General features: G+C 39.7%; 1 protein-coding gene across 1 annotated transcript; it reads right to left on the bottom strand.

Annotated features, from left to right (window-relative positions):
* Nucleotides 1–416: 416 nt before the first annotated feature.
* On the bottom strand, nucleotides 417–22,601 carry LOC144086821 (POU domain, class 2, transcription factor 1-like). Its single transcript, XM_077616949.1, has 14 exons — nucleotides 22,483–22,601; nucleotides 15,005–15,070; nucleotides 14,677–14,768; nucleotides 11,728–11,907; nucleotides 11,529–11,646; nucleotides 11,346–11,437; nucleotides 11,065–11,238; nucleotides 10,346–10,487; nucleotides 10,082–10,227; nucleotides 9,763–9,945; nucleotides 9,479–9,590; nucleotides 8,717–9,053; nucleotides 8,566–8,630; nucleotides 417–7,431 (listed from the first exon to the last, which is right to left on the bottom strand). The coding sequence occupies exons 1-14, from the start codon at nucleotides 22,526–22,528 to the stop codon at nucleotides 7,160–7,162; spliced, it is 2,025 nt and encodes a 674-aa protein (XP_077473075.1). The 5' UTR covers nucleotides 22,529–22,601; the 3' UTR covers nucleotides 417–7,159.
* Between the last annotated feature and the right edge of the window lie 2,238 nt (nucleotides 22,602–24,839).

Below are 24,839 nucleotides of genomic sequence, written 5' to 3'. Positions count from 1 at the left end.
AAGGCGTCAATCACCAAAACGTCTAGATGAGCAAAAATGTTGAGTTATTTGTAGCAAATGTAACGTTTTTTGATCACTTAGCGTATAAGTAAAACAAAAAAAATGGATATTAAAAACACACCTTAGCAGCATATGTCCAATGAAGGATCGTTGCCAAAATAAATAGATTAGACATGTTGTGATTCAATGGGAAACAACGGGTTGAGAATATTTCCCACAGCAGATCTAATTAACTCTTTAGGCAATAAAATAAAATAAAGAAAGTTGTAGAAAATCTTTGTTGAATTTCAAATCAAGTTGCTTCATCAGTGATGCTCTTCTCAGTCACTATAACAGACTTCCAATAACTGCTTAACCCTGTAATGCACGAATATTTTTTAAACAGATAAATGTCAATTAAAAAAAACCAAATCATGTCAAAACACTTGAAAATGGTTTAATGATGTTTACAACAAAAGAGAACTGTACACTTACAGTAAAAGATTATTTGTATATGTGTATAAAAACAAAAAATACAGCAGACAAATGCATCAAAATCTACTATGTATCCTGATTCACATACTTATACCTCCTACAAGTCTTTCAGTTCTATGCCACCACCACTGGGGGGCGCTTTTTTATTTTTTTATTTTCATTTTTCGGAACGGTGTCCCTCAGTGTTTTAAGTCCAAGACGGTGACTCTTTACATTAAGAGTTCTGTTAGAAATATTAGACTGCAGAATAAGAAAAAAAGGGGAGAGGGGGACATTCCTTTCAGTGAGCCCAAGTGTCCATTGTGACTCATTTTACACAATTCCTTTCTGAAGATAGACAGTCAGAATATGTACATTTTTCCCCTAATCATTTTTTTTATATTTTAACTCTTGATAAAAGCCACCGTTGTTTGGGCTGATATCCCACAAAACACCCAAAAACATACAAAAATACTATGTCTTCAACCCAGTAAGACAGTTTTGCAAATAGTTCCATGCTGCGACAGAGAAAAAAAAAAAAAAAAAAAGAGCACAAACAAGACTAATATTCCACATACTTTTTTTGTTGTTGTTGTCAGAAATATATCAAAATATACATTTAAGCTTTGGAATTACTGAGGCTTGGACTCAAAGCCAGTGCTGGGTCTGTCTCTTAATACACATGCTGCAGGGCGGTTAGGAAGAGAGAGACAGTTGACGGAGATATCTTTGGTATCTGCATTGTGTCCACACACAAACAAACAAACGAACGGAAAAAAAAAAGTTCAAAATATTTGGAGTTTTGCTTTGGGATAAATAGCGCTTGAGAAGTTTCTCCACGCCTCACTCGGGAGTAAAGCGTCGAGCGAAGTGTCACCGAATGCATAGTGTCACAGTTGATCAGTCTGTAGTGAGTGAGGGTGATATGTGTTTACAGAAATGAAATCTAGCGGCTGTGGGATGTCCTGACCTGGCTTTTTTTTGTCTTGAAAAAAAAAAGAGAGCAATAGAGAGAAAGATGGCGAAAAAATGGGTTCTATTCACAGAGAGACAGAAAGACATGAAGTCCTGAGCATGTCCAGTGTGCACAGGATTAACCCTCAGTGTGTATTAACAAACACCACCCAGCTATCACAAACAAAGTGTCCGTCAAAGAAGCCCCTCTCCGGGTACACCTGCCCACCCACAGGCACTGAAAACCGCAGCACCGAGCAGGCCGGGTGGCGAAGACATTCGCGTGCAGTCAAAAGCTAAGAACCTCAAACATGAGTGGGTGAAGTGCTCCACGGGGAGCTGTGAGGCAGGAAGGGTGGGCCGCATACACGTACAATCACTTATTAGTCTTTGGTTAATGTTGTTACCATGGGGTGGCGCCACCGAGCAAAGAGGAGGGTTGGGGGGTGATAAAGCATATGCACCGTAGAGTTTAAACAGAAGCGGGATTGTCAAACTTAAAAGGGGGCAAGGAATACAATAAAAGAAATAAAACATTCACCATAACTGGTTTCGCATTACATCAAGAATGAGTGGGCTTCTCTAATGACACCATTTTTTAAAACATTTTTTTAATAAGTAGATTAAAGCAGGTTTCACTCAGTTTTTGAGTTAGAAATGAGGTATACTGGTGTGCCCACGTTTTATCTGTCAACATCCAAAAAACAAATAGAAACAACAAAAATTCGGTGGGTCGACTTTAACGTACGTATCCACCAGGTGTTTGCAACAGGAGAACAAAACGAAGCATTGAAGCAAAGCCAGACAACAAAATCACACAACTCTGAAACCATAATATGGCATTTGTCACCAACAAGTGAAACTTTTGTTTAGATAAAGGTGGAATTAGGATTTAATGTCATTTCTTTGATTAAAAAGAACAAAAATATAGAGTTAAACTCCCCATTTTTCCATGACTGATTAGTTAGAGGGCAGCCCGGCGGATGAGTGGTTAGCGCGTCGGCCTCACAGTGGGGGACCTGGGTTCAAATCCAGGTCGGTCCACCTGTGTGTGTGGAGTTTGCATGTTCTCTCTGGGCCTGCGTGGGTTTTCTCCGGGTACTCCGGTTTCCTCCCACATTCCAAAGACATGCATGCTAGGCTGATTGGACACCCCTAGTTAGACACATCATCACCGTCAAGGACAGTAAAAACTTTAAAGCTGCAAGAACAAAAATTTGATTGTTTAAGGGTTTTCTAGTGTTATATGTGGTAATATGTCAAAGTTACGATGTGGTCAATGTAAAAACAGTCCATTCTAAAAGCAACTTTGGTTTGTCTAATACCGTCAATTGCAGCTGAGTTTATTAAAATTAAAATTAATTTGTTCCCCAAATAGTATTTAGGACCTAGAATAGAGCCTTGTGGCACTCCATGAACAAAGTTCAATATTGAAGCAAGCTTTTAACGGAAATTATTTAATCAATTATGGTAGAATATTATTTGGAAACAAACATAACTCAACATAAAGCACCTGTGCTGGTTTCAGCTCAGAAGCGCTCGTTATGATGGCAATCCATTTCAAGCATTTAAAGGGGCAGACAAGACCTTTAGTATGTTCATCCCAGCAAAAAAAATCTTGTTTATTAAACTGAAAAAGAAAAAAACTGAAATATTTTTCTGCTGTGTAACAAGCAGAAAGCAAATCAAAGCCAGTATTTTCAGGAAGTGGCCACACAACCTGGGGGACAACAATTTATCAATGCTCGAAATATTTTGCCCAATCAAATGCAAGTATCCCAGATTGCCCGCCCCTTTTCATTGCGTCGTTAAAAACCATTGACGTCACTCAAAACAGCTGCCTCTATAAAGGGGTCTTTTTTTTTATACATAAGCATTTTCTACATTGGCAATTGGGATACTTAAATCCTTTGAGCAACCATCTTTTACATAAACGTAATTTATACTTGATGTTGTCTGCCCCTTGAAGAAAAAAAAATAATTGAATCTTTTTTTTCACTCATTGGTGGAGAAATGCTACATAACAGTTTGCAGACTGTGTTTCGATGCTCTACAACATTCACTCATACACATACTCAAGCCCACCAGTTGGAATTATTAGTAAAGCTTTTCTTGTAGGCATTGTTGTAGTCTCACCTAAAATACTTAGGTAGCAATTAAATCTCACTCAAAATGCCACCTGTATTGTGTAAGTGACAATCCACCTGGTGACAGGAAGGTCAGACACACACACACATGCGCACACACACACGCTACAATGCAATCAAATCTATGTAACAATAAGGCATAAATGATAACATTTATCATCTTTGTCAAACAATGAAAGCCAGTGATCGTGCCCTCTCATACTATACAAATCAGTTAAAGGCAAAATGTTATACAAATAAAAACGAATGATTGTTAAAGACAGCACAGCAAATTAAGTCCAAAATGACTCAACCAAAAATATGAATATATAAATTTAAAAAATAAAGAGAACTTTAGAGCCTCTGCTCTACTAACCAGAGGACCTGTGCGTCACGGCGCCTCCTATCCTCATTGACTGGCGCCTTCACTGCAGTGTTTTTTGTGTGTGATCTTATCAGTTATAAAAAAAATAATAATAATATTAAAAATAAAAAACAGATTGAGGGGGGCAATTTCTTTTGGGTAAAACACTACATTCAGTCCTGTTAACACACTAGTTCAAATATAAAATATGAATATCTTACATGTATTTATATATATATGTATATGTATAGAATTAAGAAAAGAACATTTCTCAGGTTCTTAGGTCTTTCCTCAGATAAATACGTATATCAGTGACATCCTATGGCGCCGCTTCTGCTCACTAACGCACCTGAATGTCACGTGACTACAAACGGCCTCCATCGTCGGCCATACGCCGGCCGAGCTGCAAAACGAAAGGCTATTACTTTGGCAAGAGTAATCAGCATAAAACGTCTGACGAGAAAAACTAAATAGTAGTACTAGAAAAAGCAGTAGTTATCCTATTATGTACGGTTTCCATGTAGCAGTACAAAGTGTGAACAGCAAGCCAAAAGTGACTTCTACATTGCACACACTTCTAAAAAACAGAAATATCGAAAAAGGTGAATCTTCGTTTTAAGTGCTGCTGAGGTATATTCAGTCAAAATTAGTCGATGACAGGAAATTAGTACAAGAGGATATCTCGCCACCAACATCCTCACTGGTTTCTCTAATCACAGCTATGTTGTTAGTTCGAAGCAGCAGAACTGTTACGCTATTATGTGGAGTTGAGTTGAACACGTGGCATAGAACAGTACACGGCCCGAAAGCTGCAGTGACGAATAGAAGCAGAGCTTGGGAAAGCTTTGGGCGCAGCAATACTAACGTGTTGTTTCAAAAGGTAGCCATGATTGGATTTACTGTATGTTTAGACTATGGATGGGCATTTGAGGAAATTCACCTTAAATATTTATAAATGGTTACTAGGCCTGTGCGATCAGTCACAAAAAATATACATTTTGTCTGGTTTCTTTTTTAAATCTTTTGTTTAACCAGTAGTTTTTGAACATTAGCAGGTGTTCGAAAAATGATTTTTTTATTTTAGTGTTCAATAGCAGTATACATTCCACGATTAACTAATTCACCTAATCAAAACTCTTGATAATTGCTTCACCATTAAAAAAAATTCCAAAACCGCTAAACTCCTCATTCAATTGCTGCTAGGCTTCCCAGCCATTAGCGATTGGACATCCATCGCCGTTAGTAACAACCAATAAATTAATGTTCATGTTGAGGTGAGTAAATTGTAGCCAAAATTTCAATAAGAAAATAAGAGTAACCATCATTGGCACCTCAACTGGTTGTAGCCAAGCCGTGCACTCCATTTTGGCCCTTCATCAAACTATAAAATCAACTCACACATTGCCACTGACGTTGACAGCCATTTGAACTGGCAGCAAATGAACCAATGTGCGTCTACAACTACAAAGTGTCCATTCGCGACTAATTTAAACTCACGGCAGAAGACTGAGACATCACACAATTGGCCAGCTGTCATCGTCAATGGCACTGAAACAATCATCAAATTCTTAATCAATACCAATGCCCATCCCTAGTGTCAACATAGAGCCAAAAAAACAATGCTTCACCAAACATGCAAATGAAGGTTATAAAAAAACAAAACAAAAAAAGAATTAGCTTGCTGTTAAAGCTAGCATCATTACATCCACCCATTTCCAACCACAGAAAAATCAAGAAAAGCAGGTACTGACATTTGTGAACAGCAACTGCAGTGCTCAGACAGGCACGGCCACTTTTGAGAAAAACCACTTTGGTTCAAGCTGTTGTTTTATGGCTGAAATATTTGTACAAATGCCCGCAAAAGGAGTTATTCTTGCTTGGCATATGCCCAAATGCTGCTACTAACACAGTTAAACACGAAGCCATCAAATGGCTCTGGGAGCAAATGGTAGGGCGACGCCCAGTGAAATAAAAATAGCAGGTTTGCCATGCTCCAGCCCAGCCCTTTCCTCGCTTTTTGGTCAATTGTACTGCCAATTATAATCTATGAAAGAGTGGGGGGGAACATTTCTTTGGAAAAATGATCAAACTATTGCATTTTGATAGTCCACTGACAAAATGGAGAGATTCTGTTCATAAATATATTGACTATACTACACTGCCTACAGTTATTTGAACAAATATTTTTGGTATATCAAGAGAGAAAAGAAAAGGACATTTCTCCCAGCTCATCAATCCAGTTTTTTTGGTACAGATACTGTGCACAAGTAGATACGACGGTACTACCATTAAAAAGAAAAAGATACAAAAAAAATCTATTTAGCCAACATCACCAGACATTTAGTGTGACGAGCACAGCCCCTGACAGGTGATATTAACCTTGTGGATCATTTGGTTACTTAAGTCTCAGTGTCACTCTATGCTTTACAAAACACAGGCGTCTGCCTTGTTTATGGTTTCACGCCATGTGCCTTTAAAGCTGTTAAAAAGTTTTCAGTCATTTTCCATCAGTGTCTACAGTCCACATCATTTTAAAGAAGCTCTGCGGCTGTAGAAAGTCAGTGTTTCCAGAAAGAGAAACTTGTAGAGACTCAACGGGTCCCTGCGCGACTTAAAGCAATGATAACCTTTATATCGGCCACTTATTACTTGTTTTTAAAGCCTTACAACCACATTAAAAAAAGAGATTTAAGTTATTAAGTCGGGAAAAAGCAAAAAAAAAAATCCAATATATATATAAATATTTACACACATTAAAATAAAACTCAAACTGATATGAGTTATGTCAAGGCCTGTCCAAAATGAAAAAAAAGAAGAAAAAAAAAAGGAAACCGGCGATCCCCATTAATGATAATGTGTATTACGAGGTTAGCGTTACGTTTGCAGTACCAACCTAAAGTTGACTTTTAAATTCATAAAGAAAAAAAGTCTAAACAGTGTGAAATAAAAGGACGTATTATGTAAAAATATGATGATTTTAGGAGAAAAATGATCTCGCTGGTTTGAGGAGCGACAGTCCCCGTTTGGCTACAGGTTGGAAGAAAGAAATGTCCTCGCATCATAAAAAGAACGCATCTCGCACAACCTTGGAGTTGTTTTTTTTGGGTGGGGACAAAGCAAAAGGGATTAAATAATATGGGATACTATTGAACGGATGAGTATTTGTTAGTGAAGCGCCGAGTGAATATTCATACGACCTTGCCTATTTCATCCACTGTGCGCGGCTGAATAAAATGGGCCGTCGATCCGGGGTTGGCCCAACTCACTGCGCCTTTGAGGCAGTGGTGATGGTGGTGGCCTGCACAGGCACGGCTGCCGCGGAGACCTGATGGTGGGTGTCGGTGGTGAGCTGTAGCCCGCCCGCTCCGGCCGACACCAGGCTAACGGGGTTGCTGGTGAGCAGCGAAAGGTTCTGGGGGTTGAGGAAGAGCGGCGTGGTCACCAGGTTGGATGTGCCGTTGGCAGACGTGTTGGCGAACAGAAAGTTGCCACCGTCTAATGTCGTTATTGGGATTGTGCCGCTCGATGCCAGCGCTGAGAAGACAAGGAGTGAAAATATTTGAAAAGTGGGCAAAACCTGGAATTTCAAGTCAATCAATTTCACTCAAAGTAAACTGGACTTTAACCCAAAATAAAAAAAACTGAAAGTACATTTTGGCATTTATGCGCGTGCAAAGCTGTTAGTCCCCAACATACATATGTACATGAACTTTGCACATGTACTACGTATATCAGTCATTTTCCGTTCCGCTTATCCTTGCAAAGGTCGCGGGGTGCTAACCCAGTAGGCGGGGGACACATTGAATTGGTTGCCAATTTATAAAATATCAATACTTACTAGATTTTTTCATTACTGGCAGTATGAATATTAATATTAATTTTGATAGGGTGCATGAAGAGGAAGAATAGTGGGCATAAGGATTATTTAAAATAGTTAGTGAGGTGTACAATGTCCTGTCAATGTGCAAGTCAATTCACAGTCCATTTGCTAAAATTCGGAGCTAAATTTCCTATAAGAAAGCCTAACTCATTCTGTAAATAAATTACTTTTTAAAAAATTGCTTTAATGAGACAGGATTCTGTCAAAAACCTGGCCTTTTTCCTGAAACTGTTACTTGCATTTTTTTTATTCTGTATATTTAATGAGATGGGAAAATGTAGATGTCATTTTAATGAGGTGATTAAATTTATAGTGGGGAAAATCCATCAGACACATTACCATTCCAAGCAGGGCTATATTGTCTGTCTGGAAGGGATGTTTAAATTAGCTTTTAGTATGCAAGGGAATACATTCATCTCAATAACACTGTAGTGGAATGTTATTTTTCTTTATGTCATATACATATTCATGAGGTGTTCATTAGCGGCTTTAATTGTTTTGATATTTTATTAATGATTTCAACATTTTAGCAAGCCCCGAGGGACGCACTGGTACAAAACCTCTTTATTGGCAATCAAAATGCAATTGATGCAGTAAAAAAAAAACGTGAGCTGTATATTATTTCCTAATTTTAATAACCCTTTGTGTAACATTACTGTCTCAAATCATTTTGCGACGTGACATTAGTTACAAGAAGATTTAACATTTGCTGCACATCTAACCAATAACTTTATCTAAATCCTAAGATATTTGTAGACAATCTGAAATGAATTCTCGGTAATGCGTACCTTGGATGGTTGCTAGCGTGCTGTTGTTCATGAGAGCGCCGGGAGTCAGACTAAGAAGAGCCCCACTGAAAACACAAAAAATAATGTAGATAAATCAGTTGTAAACTATGATGCGATATCAAGAGTTAATTCCTAGTAAGGAACTACTAACCCTGGAGCAAAGTGGGAGGAGGGCATTAATCCTGGACTCAGCCCGGCTGCGGCAGCCATGGCCGCAAAACTAGCGCTGGTGGGCAACTGTGCGCCCCCTTGAAACGCCGCCGACAGACCGGGGGCTGCCACCATGAGCTGGCCAGTCCCCAGGGTGCTGCTTAAGGACGTCGGGGCCTGGGTGACGATGGTCTGCGCATGAGCAGTGACTTTATTCTCCATGGCACTGGACTGAATGGACGTCGGGGACGGGCTTAGAGATGGAGAGCTGGTTACTGTCGAAATCACGGGTGTGGTGGAGATGACAGATGCAGTGTTTGTGGCTCCAACGGTTGTGCCTTAGGAGGAAGGCAGGAAATACACTTTATAGAATTGGACAATCTTTACAGGACACTCCTTTCAATCATTGGCTGCCATAGATTGAGCAAGATGCCCATTTTTTTTGAGGATACAACATAGACAGTTTTTTTTCAATTTCAGTTTTATTCAATTCAGTGTCTTGACACCAAATTGCTAAACTGCAATCAATTAACAAACAGCATAAATGACAATCTACCATCAACCTACAGTTGCTTATTCACCATTCAACTTATCTTATAGCAGCCATGAGTCACATGACACACTGTAAAAGTTTGACTTTCTTCCACTTAAAAAACAAGATTAGAATAGTTAGCAGATACTAACTAAGGAGCTATTTTTATTATTTCAATTGTCTGGTCTTATAAGTTGACCAAGTTAGTGGTATGCACCATGACACACATACCTGTGAAGGATAAACTGGAGACACTGGTGCTGGTGAGAGGCATTGGATTTACAGTCAGCGTGGTGGAGGTGTTTATAGTCGGACTGTTCACCAGGCTTGCTGTGCTGGCCACCTTGAAAAATAAAAATATGAATCATAATAAATGTTGTTTTCAGCTGGTGTAGGCTGCACTATTGTTGAAGGCAACAAATGGATGCTGTGATGCCCACATCTGTTCAAAAGAGACATGAATCTACAGGCAAATGAGCAGACTGAGTATATTTCGTGTGCATGTTCTTCCTCACCAAAGGGCTACTGGGTGTAAAGATGGTTTTGATGGGGGTTCCACCCATGCCGCCTGCGCTCGGGGGGTTTATCCTCTTCTCCTTCTGCCTGCGGTTGCAGAACCAGACCCGGATCACCTCCTTCTCCATGTTGAGCTGGTCAGCGATCATCGTGATCTCTTCAGAGGTAGGTTTTTGGTTCTGCTTGAAGAGGGCAAAAAGCCAGACAGACCTTGTCAGCATAGCTCACTCGAGACCACCGATTCTTTTATCATCTACAACGATCAAGCCGTTCGTTGTTTTATGTACTAGTGTGTTGTTCCAACAACTGGTTTCTAACCTCCAGAAAGCTCTTTTCTAAGGCCACGCGGATGTTGGTCTCAATACTTGTCCTCTTCTTCCTTCTGCGGTTGATCCCCTCAATGCCCATGCCTGGAGAACCAAGGGCACTGGGATTGGACAGCCCCTGGTCAGAAGTCAGGTTCTCTGCACAAACAGCACCGACGCAACGGGGGGAAAAACGAGGTAAAGCCGAGGAACCGTCAAGACGACGACGACGACACCCTTGGTGCATGAATGCATATGAGGAGGTTCAGGGACAAACCTGCATCATTAAGCCACTTTTCCAGCAGTGGCTTGAGTTTGCACATGTTCTTAAAGCTCAAATTCAAGGCCTCAAAGCGAGAGATAGTTGTTTGGCTGAAGTCGTTTCCATAAAGTTTACCCATGGCCAGGCCAACATCCCCCTGGTCAAAGGGAGGGACACAAAGGGTTTAGGCAAAAGAAATCTCGATATAACAGAATCCATATAATGGTGTACATCAGGGGTCTGCAACTTGTGGCCCGGGTGCCAACTGCAGCTCATGGTAAAGGAATTTGCATGCCCTTTCCAGTTAAAATTTTGTGTGGTACATCATTGGCCCGTACTGTTTTATTTTTTTAAATATTATTTCATTTATCTTTTAATTGTTTACAGTACGAACAAGCCCATTTTAGGCTTATGGCAGTTTCAGGGGTGTTTGTGAAGACCTAAGCCAAACTGACTTCACAACACATTGGATTATTTGTAAATTCCATTTTTTTGTGTTTTGCTGTTCATGTCACAGAAATGTAAAAAAACAGAAAAGACATCATTCTTCACGTTCCAAAGAACCATTCATGTTCTCAACCGTTATTCCCAAAGATTTAGAAGGCTGGACTAATTTCTGAAAAAAAAGTCCCTTTTGTGGAATATTTCATGTGGCTCAGCCGGAGTATTTTGTTACCGAACCTCGGATTAACTGAATTTGAGAGTCTCTGCTGCATATGTATGTAACAAGGTACCTGTGTAAAACCCAGTTTAATCCGCCTCTGTTTAAAGGTTTTGGCAAACTGCTCCAGTTCCTCCAGGTCACTTGGCTCCTCCAGAGTGGGCGTGTCCAGCTGTTTGGGCGTCGTCTGACTGTGAGGCAGCGACTGAATGGGTGTAGCTGCCGTGGTACGGGTAGGGGTTGCAGGCTGCATGTTACGAAAGAAAAACATGAGCCAAATAGATTCGTAATTGAGTGCCAAAGGTTTCACAAAACATGTTTATCCAGAAACACAGTAACCAGAATACAACCAACCTGTGTTGCGAGGGTGATGCTCGGTTGCGTTGGCAGGTGGTTAGCTTGACTTTGAGGTAGTTGAGTGAGAAGACTCTGCGCTTGCAGTATGCCTATACAAAAGTCAGGGGATGGAAGATTTTTTTTAAAAATGCTTCTGTTACGGTAACTCGTCTCCCCCCTTGTGACCCCTGTTTTGCTTACTCTGCTGGGTCTGCGGTGTCTGTGAGATGATGAACTGAGCAGGCTGCAGAGGTGTGGCGATTGGGTGGCCAGGTTGCACCAGCACAAACTGGGGCAGACTTAAATTCTGCTGCTGGAGCTGTCAAAGACAATGACATATATATGTATAACATGTGTTCCCATATAACGCAGTCCTACTTGAACAGCCATTGTTTCTTACAGGAGAGATCTGGATGGGCTGTGACAGGGGTAGCTGGGTAATGGGCGTGGCTGCAGAGGCTGAGATACTGGCCCCAGTAGTGCCGTTCTGTTGGTTGGCTGAATGCTGTACGGCCGCAGCCAAGAGCTGAGCTTGGGCCTGGTGGAGCAGCAGCTGCTGTTGGGCTGGGGTCAGAGTCAGCTGTGATACAAGAGGAACAATTGAAAGGTGTCAAAAGTGTACAATACACTTGAGAATAGATGAATTAGTAGTAGTGCTTTTGTGGAACTTGAATTGACTTTGATACCAGTGCAGAGTCGAATGGGATTGCGCCAGAGGAATATGATGTAAAATTATGATTTCTTCAGTCAGTAAAAAAAAATAACTGCATACATTTTCCACAACTAAAACTGCGCATGTTGGAGAGACTTTACTTCTGAAGGCATTGTCTATTTTGAAATAATTAAAAATATTATTGGTATTGAAATCGATTTAGGACCAAAATACATGAGGACATCAGACGAGAGGAGGAATGGATGATGATTTTTGTAGTTTGATTTATTTAATAAAAAGGGACAGTACCTATTAATGAACATATACATATTCATGATAATGAACATATATATGTAAATATGTAAGATTATAGCTGAAGCCTAATTTCCATTTTTAGTCCCTTGTGTAAGTTGAAGATAAACAATGAGACATACACACACATACACGCACACTTGTAGCACAGTTCTCGGCTGCGTTGTGATCACAATTTTGTCCTTCTAACAGCCAGGTTTTAAGATGTTTGGCAAAGAGTGAAAATACAAACTTTTGAGGATTTGGAGTAAGATTGACAGTTTGGTAAACAGGTACAGTGTAATTCAAAAAGTTTTTGTGGGGCTGTATGAAAATGAACCCCAAAAATATGACTTACACTTGATTGTGCGTTGTTTCTCTGGTTTGACTTATAAATACAGTACACATGGGAGTTCTTTATTTGTCCTAAGTAGAGGGGATGGGGGGCTCATGCAGTTGAGCCAGGCATAAGTGCAAACATCCATGATGTCTCTATCAAACCAAAATTCCATTAATGAAGCTAACTAGTCTTTGCAACTATATGATGGCATCAGCTGTGAAATGTAGCCACTAAGTCCACATGTGGTCAACCTGTTGGCACCAAACATGCTTCAGGAAAATAAGAGGGCCACAGAGATGAAGCAGGCAGATAGGGGGGGCAAAGGTGATCTGCCTTGGAGCAAAAGAATCAAGGCTATAGAGGCAAAAAGCCTCCTGCAATCTGCCCCCCGGCCAACATGAGCTGGGTTTGAGGCAACGCGCTCTGCTGGACGGAGGTGGGAAGCGCACTTCCCGAGTCTTCCGAATTTAACTAGTGGAAGGGAAGAGGCATAAAATAAGGATTGTTGACTTGGGAAACGTACTGAAAAGGCTTGATAGCATCTATTATTCAGATTTTTTTTTTTAAACTTAAAAGCCATCTCCTAACTGATCTTTTGTAAGCGTCTGTACTCTCGGTGTGAGGGTGAGGATTTCAAGTCAACGATGAGCGCTTCAAAATGTGCTGCAGCTTTTTGAGTCAAGGGAAGGGAGGGAGGGGTGGCACTGCAATTGCTAATTAAAATAGCTGTTATGCGGCACATGTAAATCCTGCATAGATTTGCATATTTCCTGCCATCTGTTTCCGGGCAACGGCGGGAGCAGCTAATTAGCATACAGGCTTGATTAATCTGCCTTGTTGCCTGGCGACGCCAAAGGAGCTAGGGCTCATTTAAATGAGTTCCTTCTGCCTGTGTGTGCACACAAGAGCGCAGAAGTGCAAACCTCTTCAAACTTAACTTAAATTCCTTCTTCAATCTCCAAAGTGGAAGCCATTCTCTTCTGTCACACTCAGTGACTTTGTGTTGCTATCATATCAAAGTTCAAATAATCAAAATTCAGAAAATCAACAATCAATTTTAACATTCTTTATTTCCGTATTCAGTAGGTGATACGTATAGAAGGCACAGATGTTGTATTTGGTTTCTATGTATTGTGTTTAAGATAACTCAGGAACAAATAGAAGGAATTGTTCTGAAATAAGCAAAAAATGTTTGTAATATAAAATAGAAGAGGTAATGATATTGTGGGATGAGGTCAAAGGTCACAGCAGCCAGAAAGGGAATTTTGAGAGAATTCAAGAACAAAATAAGAGATTATTATCACATTTAGAAGATATGTTTGTAATATGAAAAGTAAGCAGTGATTATTTTATTGTAAAATATAAAAGCAATGTTATTTCTCCAAACTGTTGCTTATACAAATGACCAAATGACATACTACACCAATATGTTTTAATTCAAAACCTTCGATTAGTGGGCACCAATTTATTTGAGTTGGAAATACTAGCAATGAACGCTCATATTTAAGTGGCATTGGACTTTTTATTTTTGTCCAAAGGCATTGGAGTGCCATCCACGACATAGTGCTAATCGGTGGTACTTCCCGTAATAGGTTTGAAAACCATTGGTGAAAGTGTGATGTATTATGGGTTTTGAAAATAGAGATTTTAAGTGATCGGTAAATTTAAAATGATGAAAAGCGATTTATTTAAAATATTTAAACAAAGTCTTACAAAAAATCAAACCGTTGTTTCTACTTAACAAAAATATAATGCAATTCAGAGCAAAAGCGAAGAACTGGGATAGGCTTATTCACATAAACCATAAAATGATTGCACATTAAACCATGTCACAACACATGGTTAAAATATTTATTCTTCTCATTCACTATTTTCTCATATAATATAATAATTTTAAATATTGGTACACTTAGTGTTTGGTTTATTGGGAAAAAAACACACAAATCTTATGTAGAGCACTGTTACAGCTGGTGCATTTTTGAGTTTTAAGTTGCAATAGAATAAAGTTTAGTTTAGTTGAAGCAGAAATATCAATGTTACTAAATTTTGAGAATGAAATATGTTACCTGTTGGAGGAGGGCTTGTGCATGTGCATTGGTGATTGCACTTGTGGTTGGCACGGTCGGCCTCTGAAAATCCAATCCATTGATTTGGATCCCTGCAGATATAAAGGCAGTCAATCAGGCATCTGGTGAGTTGAAGGATGCTTTTGCTTCAATACAAGTACAAGCTCAAAGTGAAAGAAAAATACAGACATACAATGTCAGGTGGTTAGGTGTCAAACTCGTAAAAGTTAGTCCAATTAAGTAAATGTAAAAGGTACTGCTCTGAGGCATATTTGTGCAAGAGACCTGTTGAAAGGTAAGAAGCAAAGTAAAGAATGGGGTCACTCACCAGTTTTTCTGTCACCACTTTCCATTGCACATTTAGTAGTTTCTGGTTGATTATTCACTTTTACATCTACAAAAAGCAGAGAGGAGGCAGAGTCATAATTCAATTCAAACACAGAAATGATCATGTTAGAATACTTGTCTCCTGAGTGTATTTCGTCTCGGCATAATGTTAAAAAAATCCCATAATTGCAGTTGAAACAACGAAGGACCGTTTGGAATATAATAAAACGTGACAATTTTAAGTATCCAAAACTGTCCAGTTAACACTGCCACTGACTGCAAACAATTAACTCTATCAAAGCCGCATATACATTAAAAAAAAAAAAAACTCACCAAGCTCCACCTGTGGTTTCAAGCATAGTTGGAAAGCTTAAAGGAAAAAAAAATCCCTCTCGGGCTATTTCCTCACGAATGACAGTGTGTCCGGCACAATGCTACTCCCACTGCATCGTTCCCTTTCGACGGCGGCCGGCAAGCTGAGTTCAAAAGCAGCAGTAGCGCTTCACTGAGTAACACTGGGAGACGCGCGCGAGCAACACTAACAGGGTTTAACAGCTTTCCTTCTCTCGCGCTTCTTTTCTTGTGGCCCTGCCTCCCTCTCTCTCTCTTTCCTCATTTGCTCGTCAGTGCAGTGCAAACTCTAAAGTCACACACTCCAAAAGTCTGTCTCTTTTGTCAGGCAGAGGTGTGATGATAACCATGGAAGCGTACATAGATTCACCGCTGGAGTGCAAGGAAAAGGTTTCTTGCAAATATCACGAATACCATCAATAAAATGTTAATTACATGCACAATGTTAGCAGACAAACGCTGAATTTAATACACATACTACATTCAAATCTACAGCAATAACTAGAAAATGCCACAAGGTGACAGTACATCTCAGGAAACAGCTCATTGTTCCTCTATGTCAGGTTGGCCTTTTAATAGGTGAGTAATTTTCCTTTATTCTACTTTAACTTCTAAGTAACACCAAATTACTGCTACCACAATTCTAGTACAAGAAAACTGTGACTTGCATACAACACTTGCGCTAAGTACTTTGATATCGCCATTTAAACAATAATAAATAACAACAGAAAAAAATAAAGGAAAAACATGCACTAGTACTACTGTAGTCAGAGCTGGGCGATATGACAAAAAATGTTATTATCGGTCGATATCGATAATTATCACGATAACTATCACATCTTTTTTCTTTCAAATTTGAAACATCAAGCTTCTGTCAATAAATAAATTGATTTCCTCATTCAATTATGAAAGTTTGAGTTTGATTTATTTAATCAGGGAAAGCACATATTAATGAACATATTCATATTCATGTTAATGAACATCTATGTAAATATGTAAGATTGTAGCAGAGGGCTAATTTCCATCATAGTCCCTTGTGCAGGTTGAAGGTAAACAATGACACATTGTATTTTCTTACATATTAGTCACCCCCACCTATAAGCTGCACCCTTAAAATCGTTGAATTTTACAATCTGTCTCATATAAGCCACCCCCTGATTCACAATTTTCACCTCCATATTCGTGGTTTTGATAGGGTATACAAATGTGTGTGTATGTGTATGTGTGTGTATGTATGCGAGTGTATGTGTGTATATGCGAGTGTATGTGAGTGTATGTGTGTGTATGTATGTGTATGTGTGCATGTGTGCATGTGTGTATGTATGTGTGAATGCATGAATGCATGTATGTATGTATGCATGCATGCATGCATGCATGCATGCATGTATGGTATGTATGTAGGCATGCATGTATGCATGTATGCATGCACACATATACGCACACATACACACATTATATTATATATATATATATATATATATATATATATATATATATATATACACATACTTACATACATACACATCCATAAATCACACTTTATAAGGATTGTAGATAATGGGATTGGTTTGAATACAGGATTAAATAATTCACTTGATTTCATTTCCCAAAGTCATTTTTTTTTATTTCAGAACAACTGCGTTCGAGATTAGACACTCCCATGTACGTGTGAAAAAAGTTTCCCTTCTCTTGCTAGAAGGAAACAAATGACAAGTGTAGCTGGCACATTGGCTCTCACCCTTCCTGCCTCTTCCAAGTCTATAATGACGCATAATCAGTATTCAGCTGATTAAAGCCGTATGCAAATCTTTGCCGCCTCGTTAGCGATGCAAGACTTTGAAGTCCTGCAAGTGACGCATTTTACACCGGGACGAAATGAAAGCTTTCTGCATAATTGAAAGGCCCCTATAAATATTTATCAGCTCATTAGCATATTAATTGGATGTCTTTTGGAGGACGATAGGGGGAAAAAAGAGGCAAGAAGGAAGATGGTGCAGCAGGAAAGGGCATAGCTAAAAATTAATTAAGTAAAAGCAGGTAACGGCTGGAGCTAGCCCGGATTACAGGGAAAGGGCGGCTACTTCTGAGAATCCGCAGAATTTGCGGACCCGAGGGATAGTGCAGGATGGCTGCGGCCAATGTGGGGGTACTCAGTCAATCGGAAAGAAATAACTCCACATTAATACAACACAAGCATGTCATTAGTGGCACGACCCCCTGTGGCTCAAGCATTCCTCCGCAAGTGGGTGGCAGGGGGATTTCTGCCAATGTTTATGAAGCGCTTGGAAGGGGGGGGGAATTAGCATATTCTGATGTGTTTTTACATTTCATTAGTTTTGTACTTTTGGAGAAGAGCTGAATTCGTTTTAGTTGTGTGTGTTAATACTTGGGGGGTCGGAAGGGGCACATGTCCAGTGGAGCCTGACGACTGGACTGGAATGTGTAGCACAGTCCAGAGGGAGGAGTTGCTACAACTAACCACTTTAACTTCTTTACTCATCCAGTTTCTGATTACTCATTCATGTGTTTATTTGATGTGCATTTTAATCAAGAAGTAGTCTTCTTAGTTTTTTTTACATTTTGACACATTGAGGCTTACATAGGTGATTGAAAAATTATGCAATAAGATTCTTTGAGCTTTGTTAGATAATTTTTGGAGAATGGCTGTTGTAAGGTATACAATAATGTGGATAATTTATTCTGTTGGTCAATACAATCAATATGGATAGATGTGTGAAGATACATTATTATTTTGAGGGACTGAATTGGACAATCACAAAAAAATATATAGTCATTCACAGAGACTGGCAGAGTGGGCGACAAACCCTCTCCTTTTAATAAATACAAAAACAAACCAGCATTGGGTTGATAACCGGTTTGAAGTTATACCAAGGTTTAGAAAATCAAGGTATCAAGTAACACGGAAACCCCACCATACTCGTAAAAAGCTGGTTTGCATGATTGAATGCATGCACACTTGACTAAAATCTCTTTGAAATCAATATGCAGAGTTGCACTGAGCTCAGAGTGAAAGCTTTTTATCTTTTTTGGGGAGGGAAAAGGGAAACAAACTCAACAATTAAGTTAAACACATTTGGAAACCACTTTAACTCTCTCCAGCCAGGGAAATAAATCCCATTGGATAATGTCAAGAACACAGTGTAGAATACAAGACTGTTGCAAGATGCTTTGGCAAGATTAACTTTTTGTACCATGTTTAGTGCACATGATTTTTTTTAAATAAACCCAAACCACTGCCAAACAGCATTTTAGTTTACAATACAGCCTTTTGTTTCAACAAGTTAGGTGAGCAGACTTTCTTGCCTTGTCAATGCTAGAAAAAGGTTGCTGTTGCACAAGGTGCTAGACACTTACCATGCACAGAGAATTCTAAAAGGCAATCTCATTAGCACAGCTATCCAATGAAATCAGTCAGTGGTTAATGCGAGTGGAACGATTCAACACTAGACAGAGACCAAACTTAATTAGCACATGCAGATTTTCCCGAAAAGCCGATAATATTCATCATACACGCAGAACATGTCAAGATAACTGGTGTGAAATTCTGAGTAATGCGTTTTAGACTCCCTCTGTGGAGTTTGAATGTTCTAAGAGTTGTATTGTCTAGTTAACATGAAACAACGCAAAAGCCACACTATTGAAATACTAATAATAATAATGTTTTTTACCTATTTAAATTATAATCCAAAACTACATATGCTTTTAACCGTGCAGTGTAAAACTGTAGCTTTTATTATGGGACACTGTGAAGTCACTATATGAGATGAAGCGTAAAACAGGGATTTTATTTGTTAGGTGTACAGCAAAGCATACAACTGTGATTCGTTACAATTTTGTTCTTCCGAGGTTGAGAAGCCGGAGCGAATGGAGCTTTCTCGGTACCTTCGGGAAGGCATGTTCTGAATTTATTACTGCCGCTGATGCATTATTCATAACACCCGTGTTTACATCAATGAATATTCATGATGCAACTACAAGGCTGAAATCAGGGTGAACTGTATAACTGATTAAATGAGGTAAAAGTGGGAGGATGCAAATGGATTTTTTTTAATCTGATGTAAATATTCAGGAGTTGAATAAATCACATACTTTTTGGAGGGCGTATGACATGACAATCTAATAAAACGATTCAAAGAGTCTTACAAGTTTGGCCAAAATGTGACAATCCATCATTATATTTGACGTCAACATATCATTTGAGCTGCCAGCACGCTTCACTACACTTTGAGCCAGTATCAAAGGATTAAGCCTGTTTGGCTTTTTGCCACATTTTTTCCTGAACAAAACGGACGTGGTAAAAGGAAGAAGAATGTGACAAGAAGAACACACGAGAATTTACAATCCAACTTTAATATTGCGGCATTGTAAATTTAGTTGGAAAATTCGACTGAATTATAGCACCCTCCCTGTAGTGACACTTGAGACTTTTTAGCACCATTACAATAATTACTTTGCATCGCCTTGCATTTGACTAACTTCATACGGCATGAAGTCAAATTAAAATAACAAAATACATCCGGAGGAGACACAAAACACTCCTTTCAAAACCTTGCTTTGCCTTGCAAAGCCATTGTGCATATTTTGCCTGCCCACACACACACAAACACACAAGGGCGGAGAACAATTTCCCTACAGGTTAGGTGGCAAACAATGCGAACAATTAAAACATGACCAAAACAATATTAAGTGTGCTTGGATAAATAAAACAATGCATACCTTGAAGAAATGGAACTTTCAACATGAATTAATTGGAACAAACAACCTGGTGGTGACGCTTTGTGTTTGTTTCATTGTCTGTCTGCATGTTTTGCGCCACCCTTTGGGCTAAATTATCGGTCGCTTAAAAGGTCATAACGCTCTGACCCCATTTGCTAGCCTGTCTATTCTAATTATTGTAAGCATTAATCCTTAACATGGCACATAATTTTGCCATTAACAGCGTTAGATGGGGATGTCTCGTCATTGACTTTTTGACTTCTGAACCAATACGATTTTTCTGAAGATATGTTTTGCCGAAGCCACTTGATGGTGTAGCGGTTCACTCTGACTGCGGACTTTTGCCCGGTGTTGGCTGGGATAGTCTCCGGCATCCCCCGCTCCGTTCAGACACCCCGAATTGTTTGCCAGCCAAATCACAGGACACAATGAAACAAACAAGCATTCACGCACACACCTAATTTTGTACGTTTACCCAGCCTACCATGTAGGCTTTTGGAGGTGGGAAAAACCCGTGGAAAATCCACGCAGGCACATGGAGAGCATGCAAAGTCCACACAGGAATGTCAGAATCCAGCAGGGATTTAACCCTCTATTTCACAACTGTGAGGCAGACGTGCTAACCACTCGACCACCATGACCCCTAAATCAAAATCAAAAAATGATAAAAGAAATGTTAGTTTTATTGAAGGCAATTAACAGAGTATATTTCCATTATTAGTCACTTAAATGATAACTTTTTTAAAATATTTATTTTATTAATATATAAATCCCACTTCAAATGAATTCATGTTGAGTTCCATCAATGGCAGCCAATAAATTCATGCCTTATAATAACGTGTGGAAGCAACTCCCCTGTCTTTCGCTTGCTACTAGAACTCAGCACTGAAGAATTTTTTTTAAATGTTATTTTTATTTTTTTAGTGTATAAAAATGTCAAAATCTTCACTGAAACTCGTAACCAGAAAGCCACTCTTGCTACTAGGACTCAGCACTGAAGATTTTATTAAATAGCGGTGACCCTACTTTGCAGTTTTTAGATTATTGCGGCCATGTCTGGTACACACTAACCGCGATAATTGAGGTATTACTGTAAACATCAACTGGGAATGTTAGTCAAGCTCTTCTCAAATTTTTGCCAGCAGGTCAAAGTAGGGATGTAATGCTCTACTTATTTGTTCTTTTGTGCAGTTTTTCGAACTTCTCCAATGAGAAGCTTGATACCCAAGTTTGTCGACTTTACACATAAAATAAGCAGCTTCCCCCCCCTTTAAGCAAACAACAGAAAACATCAAGCTGTGTCTTGCCCAGTCATGAAGGCTCCAGTGAACAGTTAAGAATGCTCTAGCTGCCTGTTATTATTGTGCCTTTCCAGGAAGTGGGCCTCACTTTTGCCTCAGGGTGGGAAAAGGGGGAAAGGAGGGGGTACAGGTACGATCTTTGTACCTGTGCAAGGAGACAAAAGTACACCCAAATAGTCTGCGATCATCATTTTTGAAAACATAAACAAATCAGGGGTATGCCGCCTTCACTGCACACGAGGGTATGAAATCACTTTAACAACACTTCTCGCGACAATACCAAGTTTATTTTGCGTTTAAAAAATGCCGCCATTAAAAAAAACATGCAGTCGAAGAGACCGATTTTCAGCGTGTTTTTTTTTCGAAAGCGGCCGATCACCGCCAGATGAAATCTGCTGAACGCCGCACTCCGGCTCAGGCAGGCCCGCATGAATAACACAACAGGCTACTGTAGCTCCACACTGCGCCGAGCACAAAAGACTGGTGGGGGGAAAAACGCCCCCCCACCAGAAAAAAAAATCATACCGAAAGTGCCCAGGTAATACTAGCATAACAACACAAAAGCATGAATTAGCTATTTAATTCCAACTCGTAATAACAGTAAGCACAGTATACCGGATCTGGCCTCGCCAATAAATGAATATGCAAAGATGGTTCAGAAAGCACCGCACAAAGCCGAGCGCATAGCATCCCATGCTAATGCTAGCTCGCTCGCCATTTCAACCAAACCGCCTGTCTTGTAATGCACTATTGTGTCACACGATTACGCCGCTACGTTTTTCTATAAATAAAATATGCTAAGTCGTGTTTGTCGACAGCGGTATGAATATGTAGCGACCTTAAAGACGTGTAATCACACAAAGGGGGAGGCATGTTTGCCCGTGTAATTTGTCGTCGTCCGTCCAATAGCTCGTTTCCTGCTATGTCAAATTACAGCTGGCTAGCATTGAGAGATGAATCGGTGAGGGGGGGTCTTTGTCGACCCGTGCCGTCAAGATCGCGTTTGCCCCCCACGTGTAGATTCGTTTCTCGTAAATTGGAGCGGCCGCTTGAATATGAGTATGAATATGTAAAATGCTGTAATCATTACCTGGTCCTGAACTCTCATCTTGACTCGCTGCTCCTCCGTCCGCCATTTTGAATATTTAACCCGAAAATCCCAGCCCTGCCTGCTGGGCGCGCGGCTGCGGACACGCACGCGCAACCTGTTCAAAGTCAATACAGTAGTGAGTGACTTATTTACATACATAAATAGTCATTTGCTTTGTTTTATTTTCAGTGTTAGTATTATACTTTAAAAAAAGAATGTTCAAGTGATTGGGACAGCAAGTGGGCATTTTTTGTGATGTGCATTTTTTCCATGAATTTACCATATCATGTACAAATTATGTTTTTCCCCCCTCAGTATTTTTACCACCAATATTTCCGTAGGCCTAATTAAGCATCCAATTCCATTATTAGTGTAGCCCCCATGTAAAAAATATATGAAATATTTTAAATAAATTTAACTAATTGAAGTATCCATTGAGAAAAATAGGCTTAAATGTTAACAAGTGGTTTGCGCGTCGTTCAAATCCAGGTCGGTCCACCTGTGTGGAGTTTGCATGTTCTCCCCGGGCCTGCGTGGGTTTCCTCCAGGTACTCCGGTTTCCTCCCACATTCCAAAAACATGCATGGTAGGCTGATTGGACACTCTAAATTGCCCCTAGGTATGAGTGTGAGCGTGAATGGTTGTTTGTCTCCTTGTGTCCTGCAATTGGCTGGCCACCAATTCAGGGAGTCCCCTGCTTCTGGGCCAAAGTCAGCTGGGATAGGCTCCAGCACCCCCCGCGACCCTAACGAGGATAAAGCGGTTCAGAAAATGAGATGAGATGGTAATACATTTAAAAAGATGTGTCATAAAAATATAAATGATTCTAAATAAACTAAAATGAATTTATACTTTTTTTCTCATCTGTGTTTTATATTAATGCAATACATTCATGACCATCTTAATGATAGCTGACCAATAAAATGATGGATTGGCTACCATGTTTTTACTATGCAATCATAATTCAGGTGATTTATATTTCATGCACGGCGGCCCATTGGTGCGAGTGGTTAGCACGTCGGCCCCACAGCCTCAGATTTCTGAGATCAAGTGTTCAATTCCGGACTACAGCCTTCCTGTGTGGCGTTTGCATGTTCTCCTGGGCTTGTGGGTTTTCTCCAGGTACTCCGGTTTCCTCTCACATCCCAAAATCATGCATGGTAGGCTTGTTGAACATTCTAAATTGCCCCTGAGTATGAGTGTGAGCATGAATGGTTGTCCATCTCCTTGTGACTGGGCCACCAATTCAGGATGTCCTCTGCCTGGTCCCCATAGATGGCTGGGATAGGCTCCAGCACCCCCACGACCATTGTGAGGATAAGCGGCATGAAAAATGAATGAATAATGTACGTTCTCTTTCTCTTTTGCCAAATTGATTACAATCCAAGACTATTACTAATCATACAGTGGAATAAATATAATAATTCTAGACTAGCTATACATTATTAGTCCTGCCTCAAACTCAAAAACAATATGTTACTTTAGATTTGGGACACAAATTCATACCTACTGTGCCCCTTGTTTCTGGCAGAGCAGTTCATTTTGGTCATAATAGTACGGCATTTTACGTAAGCAAGAGCGGTGCCAGTAAAGTGTGGGAGAGCGATTTGATGGGAACTTGGAAGAGACAGAGTGCAAACAATGTACTGAGTGAGTATTCATCATAGGGGTGAGGGGTCGCTTTGGCCCAAGTGCTACTTTTTGCCACTGGCATACAAAAATTGTAACATATTTTATGCATTAGAGTCAAATTGACTTGATTAATCCACTTAAACAGATTTTTCAATACTTAAATGGCTGTTCATGTCAAGTTCAGAGATACAGAGATTACCCTGTATAAATAATATACACCAAAAAAGTACTTTTAGGCTTTACAACTTCGCTTCAACTGGCTGCAAATTATCACTTTAGTGTAAATGTTGGCGACTTTGACAGGAAGTTAGTAACAAAGTAGGCTTGTCATTTATGGTGTTTTATAGCAGTTAAGGTTTGTTGATATCTGAGCGTCGTGACTGGTCCAATACTACCCCCTGCAGGTCAAAACGAGAAAGAAAAATACATACATATTCATGTATTTTTGCAAGGGTTGGAGGTTGCGCCATATTCTTAATTCACAATTCTTTTTGCCTATTCATCTCTTTTCATTTTCCATCCACTTTCCTCATGAAAATATCGCTGAACTGTATCAGAGACGAAAAAATTATTGTTTATGCATATGAAATGAATGTAATTTACTGAACATTACAGTTACATTCATTCATTTATTTTCTGTACCGCTTATCCTAACATAACTCGCGGGTTATTAACGACATGCACATATATTTTAGGATGAAGACGTCCAATCCGATTGGAGTGGG

This window comes from Stigmatopora argus, chromosome 13 (genome assembly GCF_051989625.1).
Source record: "Stigmatopora argus isolate UIUO_Sarg chromosome 13, RoL_Sarg_1.0, whole genome shotgun sequence".
Classification (NCBI taxonomy): domain Eukaryota; kingdom Metazoa; phylum Chordata; class Actinopteri; order Syngnathiformes; family Syngnathidae; genus Stigmatopora; species Stigmatopora argus.
Note: the sequence above shows the minus strand (reverse complement) of the source record. Positions and strands in the feature narration are given on the sequence as shown.

What these genes read in the sequence shown, in the direction of transcription:
- LOC144086821 (XM_077616949.1), bottom strand. Translation starts at nt 22,528, where the DNA reads ATGGCGGACGGAGGAGCAGCGAGTCAAGATGAGAGTTCAGGACCAG. An exon ending in TAGAAAAGAGCTTTCTGGAG is followed by an intron (nt 9,946 to 10,081) that starts GTTAGAAACCAG and finishes GCCCTCTTCAAG; the next exon opens with CAGAACCAAAAACCTACCTC. An exon ending in TTACACCCAGTAGCCCTTTG is followed by an intron (nt 9,591 to 9,762) that starts GTGAGGAAGAAC and finishes TTATTTTTCAAG; the next exon opens with GTGGCCAGCACAGCAAGCCT.